The following is an 11,021-nucleotide window of genomic DNA, read 5'->3' as shown; positions in this document are numbered from 1 at the left end:
GTTAAATGCTTCAAGTAACTTGTCTCTAAGTCTCTGTCCGTTTGCAGGGTCTTTAAGCTTCCACACCCTTCTTCTCCAAGCCTGTCTAATTCTGGGCACCCATTTTGCCTTGATCCCAAAGTCGCTAACTACTAATCTATGTTGTGGGGTACATTCTTCGCCAGGGTAGGTTTTGGCATTTATAAGCCGCCCTCTTTCCCTATTTCTGGCGAGGATGTAGTCGATTTGGCTAGAGTGTCTGCCGGAGCGGTAGGTGACTAGGTGACTGGCAGGTTTCCTGAAGTTGGTATTGCAGACCATAAGATTGGTTGCATCACAGAACTCCAGCAGTCTGGTTCCCTCCTCGTTGCGGGAACCATGAAATTTGTTTATAAGTGTATGTATTTATATATTTTATTGACAATTTCTGTTTTTCTTTTAGGCAGTCTATCTCAGCTTTTGCGATCCAAGTGGGGTCCTTTGAAAGATGCTGAGACAACCATAGTTTTCTACACCAAACAAATACTAGAGGGCTTGAAATATTTGGTGAGTAGACTGGTTTGTGATAATAAAAATAATACATTTAATTCACACAGAAAGAATATAAGAGAATGGGAATTATATAGAAAGTATGAATAAAAACAAAAGGAATAAGATGTACACCAAAAGCTCAATATAACTGAATCTAAGTACATAAATATTCTTTGAGAATTTAATGAAATCAAGAGAAAGTGAAATAACTGGGAACTCTAGAACAGATACTGAAACAAAAAAATTTCAATGAAGATGTATGGGATATAATATGCAAAATTACAAACACATGGTTACTGAGGGACATGCATAGTAATGATTTAAAATCTGTAGATATTATCCCTATAATAGGCAGGTTGTTGAGTTGACTTGGTCTTTGAAGAGTGGATTTGAAAGAAAAGTTTTAATGTATGAGGATATATGGTAGTGTATAGGGCATAAATTGAGTTAGGTTTCAATGAGTTTGTGTTTGTACACTGAGCTGACATTTACCTTAAGCAGAATGCATAATGTAGAAAGAATATACTGAATATATAAGTTTGTGTGTGTCCCAGGTATGATTCCCAGCATAGGAACTTTGTTAGGCATAGGCATGTGGTTAAGAAGTTCACGTCTCATGTACATGTTTTCAGGTTCACTCTCATTGCTTTGCATTTTGAGCAGGTGTCTTCTGCTATACTCCTCATCTAATCAAAGCCTTGTGAGTGAATTTATAGATGGATACTGAAAAAAGCTTGTCTTGTATGTGTGTGTGTGTGTATTTGTGTGTTTGTGTCTTCTTTTCCTGACATCATGTGGTAGCTGTAAACAGGTATCCCTGTCATACAAATGGTGTGCTATATTTCCCATCTTTTGGGAAAATGTATCCAGTTTTGAGGAAATATTAGCTTGTTTGGAAACAGGTGAAATGTTGGTTGGTAACATTGAATTCCATCTGACTCCTAGAAGTATGGAAAAGTGGACATTAAATGATGAGGATATTTAGGTTTTGTAAGATGAAAAGAGAAACAGAACTCAGCACTTGAATTTTAATTCTTTTTGATTTTAAGTTTTAAAATTTTTGAATTTTAATTTTAGAAATTGTTTTTCTAATTGGCAGAAAGTTACAAAGATAACTTAAGAGCTGAGAGTCTTGTGCATGGCACTTATCAGTACAACTTCAACTTTAAGTGTTAATTTCTTGTGAAGAATTACAATTGTTTCTCAAATGTTTAGTTGAAAATTCATATTGGAGAGTCACATGAAAATTGCAAATTTTCAAATAATTTTCTCATTAACACATTACAGTATTAATAACAAACAAAAGCAATTAGTATTGGTCTTTAAAATAAATGATTGAATTGAATGTTAACAACTAGAGTCTCAGCATTCCATGACTTCTTTAGTCCATAATCCAAATTCCTTAGTAGAGCTTAAATGCAGATATATTACTCCATCTTAAAGAGAATTAGGTACAGTTAGAAAAGTGATCCTTGACACAATTGAGTGTATACTCACACACACACACACACACATATATATACCATTATGAATTTTTCCCAGTGGAGTATAAATAAAAAGATCTTTTGAACTTCCAACATGTGAGCATCCAGCATACAATTGTTCATGACAAGCAAGGCTCCTGTAATTGCAAACCATTTACTAATAATGTCTACCCTTGCGATTTGTTGATGGACATTGTAAAACTTACAGGGTGTCCCAAAATTAAGGTAACCAACTTTTTCCAATTTTACCAAAGCAAAATATTGTTATATTTCGGGTCCAAGCATTGCAATGCAATGGTAAAGGAAACACAATTATGACACTACCACATTTATTCGCTATGACCACCTTTTTGAATCACAGCCTTAAGTCTAGTTGCGAATGCTTCACACTCAACAAACAGCTGTTCTTGTAGAATTGAAGCCTATTCCTGGCGCAGTTTTGCCTTCAGAGTGTCAAGCGAAGTATGAGGAGTGCTGGAGACCCTTGTCTCCAAAACAGATTAAACAGAAAAATCCAAAGGGTTGAGATCAGGGCTTCTTGAGGGCCATACATCCATGTGTATGAAAGATAGAATGTTTTTTTGAATTCAGTGTTATGTTTGAAGCTGTGGGATGATGCCGAGTCCTGTTGGAGGCTCCAAAGTGCACTTTGAAAGTGCTCATTCACTCATGGAAGCAGTTCAGCTTTCAGAATGTCATTAATGTATTGCTGGGTGTTAATTTTCATACACAAGGTCACAAAAACAAGGGGAGACCTTGCAGTGACTGTCACAGCTGCCCAAACCATAACTGACTATGGATTTTGATGTCAATTTATAAGTCTACCCTTGACAGAGCCAGTTACCCTTCCAAAGTCAATCATTCTGGTGGTTTACTGTCTATTCGATGTCAAATTTCTTTTCACCAGGTTGGGCAGCGTGCCTTCAGCAATCTGACACAGGATAAGATGATTTCTCTCCAGTCTCATGGACCTATAAACTTGCATGACCTCATGATGACAGATCATCTTGTAGGGGTTGGTCCTGAGATCCTCCTTTAGCACTCAGTACATTGATGTTCAGCTTATTGCTGCTGTGGCAGCTAGTTTTCTAATGGAACGATGAGGATTTCACTCTATCTTTTCTCTGGCACATTTGATAAGCTGAGGGGTCCGCATACTTCTTTTCCAGCAACATCCAGGTCAGTCAGCCGTGGAAACAGTCTCTTGAAATTTTGAAACTTCTTGACAATTTTCCAGACTGTCGTTTGGTTAATTTTAAGATCTTCTGCTGTAGCTGTATTACTTTACTCTCATTTGTGGAGGGTTATGATTGTATTTCACTCTTTATCCATGATCTAATTTATAAATCTGAATTTATTTAGCCTGAAACAAAAAGAAGACACACTAAACTTTTATAATGATGTATAATTTTCATATGTTATCGCATTTATTGATAGTTATTAAAGCCTGAAACTTCAGTTGCCCTAATTTTGGGACATCCTACAGTCTAATTGGAAAGTGTACTCTTCTAAATTGTACTGGTAAATAAGTAGGTATTGATGGAATTCTAGTAATGAATACACTATCATCTGCTCCACATCCAGAGAGTACAGTAGCTTCTATAACATGTGTCATCATTGTCTTCACAATAAGTCTTACTCCATTGCAGAATTTTGGAGATCTAAATTTCTTAGAAGCATTATAGATGCTCCAAGTTTCAAGTCAAGCTTACAAGGAAGTAATCCCAATGCTTCCAGTGAGTTTAAAAACTGTTGTGATGATAAACATTAACACTCCTTTGTGATTAAAAGATGGACTCATCAAACCCCTATAAAGAGTAATTTTATCATTGAGATGATGGAGGGTGTTTGGAGTCTCACGTAGCAGTAGTTGAAGTATGTTGTGTGAATACATTGCTTTACCACCGCTTTGTTAAATCATATATCCAAATACGAGGATATAAATGTGGTGATGAGATATTCAAAGCTTGCATTGGATAATAAAATTTTTTGGTATGAAACCAAAGAAAAAAATCCTTAACATAGAGGATTTATTGGCATGCGTAGTGCAGTTGCAACAACAATAGTTGCTGGAATTAATGTTGAAGAAATCTGAAAGTACTTTAGGATCATTCACGCTGGATGGCATAGTGAACTCAGTTGGAGAGTTCATTTATAACCCAGAAGAAGGTATTACTTTCTCTGCATATTTTCGAAGATATGAAGAAATCTTCAAAGAAGAATGTAGAAATTGGACCAATAAGAAAAATGTGTGACTACTTTTAAGAAAGTTATCTTCTGCAGAAGAAACCAGGTGAGACTTGTTTCGATGAAACAACTCTTCATCCAAAATTTTCAGTGAAAGAAGTTCCCAGTTCAGTATTCACTGGCAGTGTTTAAATTTGGTTAAAAAGGATTATGAGGATTTTGTCACCTATACTGGGATTGTTAACAGAGAGTGTAAAAAATTTAAATTAAATGAATTAACCCTTGATTTGTTCAAGCAAAGATGCAGATATATGTTCTCTGATATTAACAAAATTAGAACAGGACCAAAAATTAACTCTACACGCAGTAGCAGAAGAGTGTCAGAGGATTATAAATTTGAGACATGACTTGGGTAAAATTGAAGAAAAAGATTGTTCTCATATTCATGCTTGTCGACCTGTAACAGATACGAAAAAAGAAAAACAAATGTCAAGACCCAGTCCATGCTATGGGTGTGGAGGCTTACATTTTAAAGGTAACTGCCCTTTTAAAAATCTAAAATATTTTGAGTGTGGAAAAATCAGATATACAAGATCACATTGTAGGGCGAAAAAAAAAAAGGTGAAATGCAAAAAGTTCTGGAAGAAGGTAAAAAAAAATTTGTATCCATAAAAATGAATATCAAGTTACAAATGGATATGGGCGATGATATCATGGTAATTAACACATCGAGCCAATCAAAGCCTTGTAAGTGGATTTGGTAGATGGAAACTGAATGAAGCCTGTTGTCTATATATATGTGTATGTGTGTATTTGTGTGTCTGTCCCCCCACCATCACTTGACACTGATGCTCGTGTGTTTAAATCCCCACCAATTACTGGTTCAGCAAAAGAGACTGATAGAATAAGTACTAGGCTTACAAAGAATAAGTCCTGGGGTCAATTTGTCTGACTAAAGGCGGTGCTCCAGCATGGCTGCAGTTAAATGACTGAAACAAGTAAAAGAATAAAAGAATACGTAAGAAAAATTGGGAAACCTAGACTGAAAGAAACTTCAAAATTGCATGCGGTGTTTCTGGAAAAAAATAAGGAAATGATAAGGGATGTTACATTTCATGGAAAAATCTTGAAAGCCAAAGTTTTTGTGCTGAATAATACAACAAATTTATTTGGAACAGACTGAATGGAATTATTTAACTTATGGGATCTCCCCATAAAGTTTTTTGTTAAAATGTGAATGGGTCTTCTGCCATTATAAGTAAGGCATTAGAAGAATTAAAAAAAGAATTAAGAAAGATTTTTCCTGAAATTTGTTCTTTGCACCAAAGCAAAGGGGAAGTTTCAAGTAAAAGAAAATTCTATACTGGTATTTAAACCAAAAAGAACTGTACTTTTCACAATGTTGAAACAAGTTAAAGAAAGAATTAGAAAAGTTTGGAGTTATTGAAAAAATTGATTACACTAAATGGGCAAGCCCAATAGTTTATGTCAAGAAAAAAATAATAAAATCCATGTATGTGCTGATTTTTGAACAGGGTTAAATGAATGTTTGATGCCATATAATTACTCGTTTCCAAGTCCCAAAGAAATTTTCCTGAAGTTGACTAGGAAAATTTGTTTCAAAGTTGGATCTATCTGAGCATACCTGCATGTACAAGTTGATGAAGAATGTTCAAAATTATTAACAATAAATACCCATAAAGGATTGTATAAATTTAATTGACTTCTTATGGGCATAAAGGTAGCTCCAAGCATTTTCCAACAAGTTATGGACACTATGCTCACAAGTTCGGATTTTGCTATAGCTTGTGGCTGATGACAGTACTGCCTGATTGGTACAAGTACCAATCAGGCAGTGGAATGTTAAAAGCACATCCGAACGTGGGGTGTAACTGGCCCACTTATGAGTACTCCTCATTCATTGGACAATGAACTTTGCTTGCGAAGACCTATTGAGGCAAGTAAGTGTAAACAAATCAAAATCACTGACGTGGCCAATGACAGTACTGCCTGATTGGCATTCATGCCAGTGGAACGTTAAAAGCATATCTGAGCGTGATCATTGCCAGGGCCACGGATTGGCTCCTGTGCTGGTGACACATGAAAAACACCATTCGAGCATGATCGCTGCCAGCATCGCCTTACCGGCACATGTTCCGGTGGCACATGAAGAACAACATCCAAGCTTGGTTGTTGCCAGTGCCGCCGGACTGGCTCCCATGCAAGTAGCTCATAAAAACACCTTTTGAGCGTGGTCGTTGCCAGAACCGCCTGACTGGCCCTCATGCCAGTGGCACGTAAAAAGCACCCACTACACTCTCGGAGTGGCTGGTGTTAGGAAGGGCATCCAGCTGTAGAAACTTTGCCAGATCAGATTGAGCCTGGTGCAGCCTCTGGCTCACCAGTCCTCAGTCAAACCGTCCAACCCATGCCAGCTTGGAAAGTGGACGTTAAACGATGATGATGATGACTTACCTTGATGACATACTTATAAAAGGTGAATCTTATGGTTAGTATGCTGAGCATGTTAAAATGCTCTTCAAAAACATAAAAGATTATGATTTCAAGTTCAATGAGGAAAAGCGTGAAGTTTTTATGCCAAGAATAAAATATCTAGGGTATACTATCAATGAAAATGGACACAGACTAGACACATCAAGGGCTAGTGCAATAAAAAATATGCCTCCAACAAACATTACAAGCATTTTGGGGGCTTGCAAATTACTACCATTTATACATACTGAATATGCATGATTTAAGAGCACCCCTGAATAAATTGTTAAAAAAGACATTAAGTGGAACTGGTTAGATAAGTGCCAAAAAGCTTTGGAAGAAATTTAAAACTTCTTAATGTCAGAATTGTTGTTTTCACATTTTGACCCAAATTTAGAAATAGTAGTGGCATCTGATGCTAGTGAAAGTGGTATTAGAGCTGTGGTATTACACAATTAAGAAGATGGTAGCCTGAAAGTGGCAGCTCATGCTTCATGTTCCTTATTGCTGGCTGAGAAAAGTTACGGTCAAATAGAGAAGGAAGCATTAGCCATCATATTTGCAGTAAAAAATTCCATAAATTTATACACTGAAGAAGATTCCATTTGTAGACAGACCACTGCCCATTATTGTTGGTCTATGGATCTCCACACACGCAGCCAACAGATTGCAACACTGGGGAACAATTCTAGTAAATTATGACTTCAAGATGGTGTATTTGCTATCTAAAAAATTAGGACATGTAGATGGTTTGTCAAGGTTAATACCAAAATACAGTGAACCACTAGAAAACAGTAATAGCAGTGTTAAGAGCCGAAAATGAAATAAAAATATATTGTGCAATGTTGTACATGAATTGCCTGTGACATTGAAGGAAATAAAAATTAAGGTGGAGACGGATGAGTTTATCATGAAAATGAAAAAAAATTGTGAGATCAGAAGAAACATAAAAAGTACGTTTGAGTGGATGTAACACAGTTTCAAATTTGTATTCGATATGTAATAATGTGCTTCCATATGCACAGTGAGTCATAATGCCTGTCTCACTACAAAATCAAATGTCAACCAAATTCCTCACTGGACATCCAGGAATTTCTAGGATGAAGTCACTTATGGGGAGTTACGTTTACTGGCTGAAAATGGATCTAGATATTGAGAAGTTGGTAAAATCTCACAGAGGTTGTGCTCTTGCAGCGAAATCACCATCTATAAAATTTCAACCTTGGCCCAAGACCAGTATTCCATGAACTAGGCTACACATAGACTTTGCATGACCATTAAACAGATCACATTATCTAATAGTGGTAGATGGCTTTACAAAATGACCAGTAATGTGTAAATGTAGAAAACCAACATCCACGGTAACAGTGGATTTTTTTACATGAACGTTTTGCAAGGTATGGTGTTCTGGACACCATAGTCTCCGATAATGGTGCACAATTTATGGCTAATGAATTTAAGAATTTTTAAAAAGATGTTCTTAATTGAACATATCATTACTCCTCTGTATCACCCAAGATCAATTGGACAAGCTGAATGCTTTGTGGACATGTTCAAAAGGGTGATAAGGAAATACAGAAATGAGTTAGTGGATGGTGTAGCATTGACACAATTCTTGAGAGTTTACCGGGTAATGCCAAACTCAAATACCCCTTCAGGCATGTAGCATGCTGAACTGATGTTTGCATGATAAATTAGGTCACTTTTCTACGAGTTATTTTCTGGAAGAAAAATGAAAACTGTGGAAAAGCACTAAAAATACAACCAGCATTTAAAAATTGTTGATGAGGTGTTTTTCAGAGTGTACAAAATGGAAAAGAAGGTTGAGAAGATGGTGAAATAATAAAACTGGTAAAATGATGTACGTGGTGAAAGGATGGAAATTGGAACATAAAAGACACAAATCAGCTGAAAAGAAGGTTTGCTGAAGAAAGGGTTACAAAGAAGTATCCATAGAATACGATATTTCTGATGTACTGCCTTCACAAGAAATCGTTGAACCAAGGCATACCAGTACAAGAAAAAGAAAACATACAGAATTGTTGGAGGTAGTTCCAAAACAAAAAAAATATTAAGCATCAAGAGAAGTAAATCTCAAAAAGGTAGATGTGTTGTAAAAAAAAAAAAAAAAAATTTATTCATTTCCAACGGAAGTCAATCTCAAAGGGGTAGATGTTGCAGTGATAGACATTAACACCCCTGTGTGATTAAAAGATGGACTCATTGAATTCTTATAAAGAGTAACATTATCGTTGAGAAGACAGAGGATGTTAGGAGTCTCACATAGCAGTAGTTGAAGTACGTTGTGTTAATACATTGCTTTACCTCTGCTTTGTTAAATCATATATCCATACACAAGGATATAAAAAACTCAACTGGGTAATTTACTATTTCTGATTGGTTGACAACATTGGCAATTTCCAGGAAGGTACATTAAGAGATCAAAGTTTATTGCATTCACTGTTACATTTTATGGTGCCAGAATTCTCTTTTCACTCGACCATTTGTAATTCTTGTTGTGCACTGAAATTTGGGAAGACTTTGTTAATAAATTCTTTCTCTGATTTCACCATTGAGCAAATATATATATATATATATATATATATATATATATATATATATATATATATATATATATATATATATATATTGTGTGTGTGTATATATGTGGGAAACCTGGACAAACAAGCAAAGCCATTTTCACTGCCTCCAGACTTCCTCATGTACCGAAAACCACCAGAAATCACATCCTCGAGACCATGGCTTCCATGTGAGAACCTCTGAAACAGCCTCCTCGCAGGAGTTTGAGGTTTAAATGGGCCCAAAAGTACATGATGTTAAGCTTGAATTGCATTCTATTCACTGAAGAAACCAGAGCAACCTTGCATGAACCTCATGGTTGGGTCTGTTTTGGAGATGAGAATCAACAACAGAGTGGAGGAGTCATGTTGTGGGCTGGTATCATTGGGGACAGACTTGTTGGCCCAGTCAGGGTGCTTAAAGAGATTAAAGTGACTGCAGCCACCTACTGCAATCTCCTGAATGAGATCTTCGATCCCTGGCTAAATGTGCTGCAACTGATTTGCTTTGCACCAAAATAATTGCAGCCAGCAGTGTGGAATATTTTTCTCATGAATTTTTTGCCCCCATATCGAGATTATATCCACACTGGTGGCTGTAATTATTTCAGTGCAAAATGAAGAGTTGCGGCGCAGACTTCAAAATGATAGGTTGGAAGTTTCTGTCATGGTAACGCATGCTGAAGAAGCTAAGGCTATTTTTACCAGTGCAGAAACTGGTCCATGTGAGTACAAATACTTAAATGTATGTTGAGAGATTGTCTTGACATGATTTGCCTTCGATTGATTTTTGTAGTTATCATCAGTGTATTTTGTTGATTTAAATAAGAGTTTTTGACTGTTATTTCCAGCAGGTAGACATACTTAGTATGTCCTTTGATTAATTTTAATCCTTCAGCTATATATATATATATATATATATATATATACATACATACACATATATATATATCATTGTTTAATGTCCGCTTTCCATGCTAGAATGGGTTGGACGATTTGACTGAGGACTGGCGAACCAGATGGCTGCACCAGGCTCCAATCTGATCTGGCAGAGTTTCTACAGCTAGATGCCCTTCCTAACGCCAACCACCCGAGAGTGTAGTGGGTGCATTTTACGTGCCACCGGTATGAAGGCTAGTCAGGCGGTACTGGCAATGACCACGCTCAAATAGTGTTTTTTATATGCCACCTGCACAGGAGCCAGTCCAGCAGCACTGGCAACATCCTCGCTCAAATGTTTTGTCACATGCCACTGGCACAAGTGCCAGTAAGGCGACGGTGGTAACGATCATGCTTGGATGGTGCTGTTAGCGCTCCACTGGCAGGGGTCCCTCTAAGCATGAGGCATTATTGTATAGTAATGCCCTTATATGAATTAAAATATATATATATATATATATATATATATATATATATAAATTTTTGATATATATATATATACAGGAGTTGGACAAAATAATGGAAACACCTTAAAATTTCAAACAAATCTATTTTAATATGAGATAGAACCGCCTTTGGCAGTAATTACTGCTTGAATTTTACGAGGTATGAACTTGTACAAAGTTTGAATTGTTTCGAAAGAAATTTTTGTCCGTTCTTCAGCTAAAACAGCCTCCACTTCTTGTAGTGATGATGGTGCAGGACTCCTTACTTGTTGTTCTAAAATGCACCATAAATGTTCAAAAATATTTAGATCTGGGAATGTGGTAGCCAGATATGATTTTCAACTTCACTAGAATGTTCCTCGTGCCATTCAGTAACAACTTTA

General features: G+C 36.4%; 1 protein-coding gene across 1 annotated transcript in view; it reads left to right on the top strand.

Annotated features, from left to right (window-relative positions):
- The window catches only part of LOC106882224 (mitogen-activated protein kinase kinase kinase 15), a 91,116-nt gene that overhangs the window by 55,796 nt on the left and 24,299 nt on the right, over positions 1–11,021 (top strand). The window contains exon 11 of the mRNA XM_052978403.1: positions 422–525. Within this exon, the coding sequence (XP_052834363.1) occupies positions 422–525 (104 nt within the window). The remainder of the gene's footprint in view (positions 1–421; positions 526–11,021) is intronic.

Source organism: Octopus bimaculoides, chromosome 2 (genome assembly GCF_001194135.2).
Source record: "Octopus bimaculoides isolate UCB-OBI-ISO-001 chromosome 2, ASM119413v2, whole genome shotgun sequence".
Lineage (NCBI taxonomy): Eukaryota > Metazoa > Mollusca > Cephalopoda > Octopoda > Octopodidae > Octopus > Octopus bimaculoides.
Note: the sequence above shows the minus strand (reverse complement) of the source record. Positions and strands in the feature narration are given on the sequence as shown.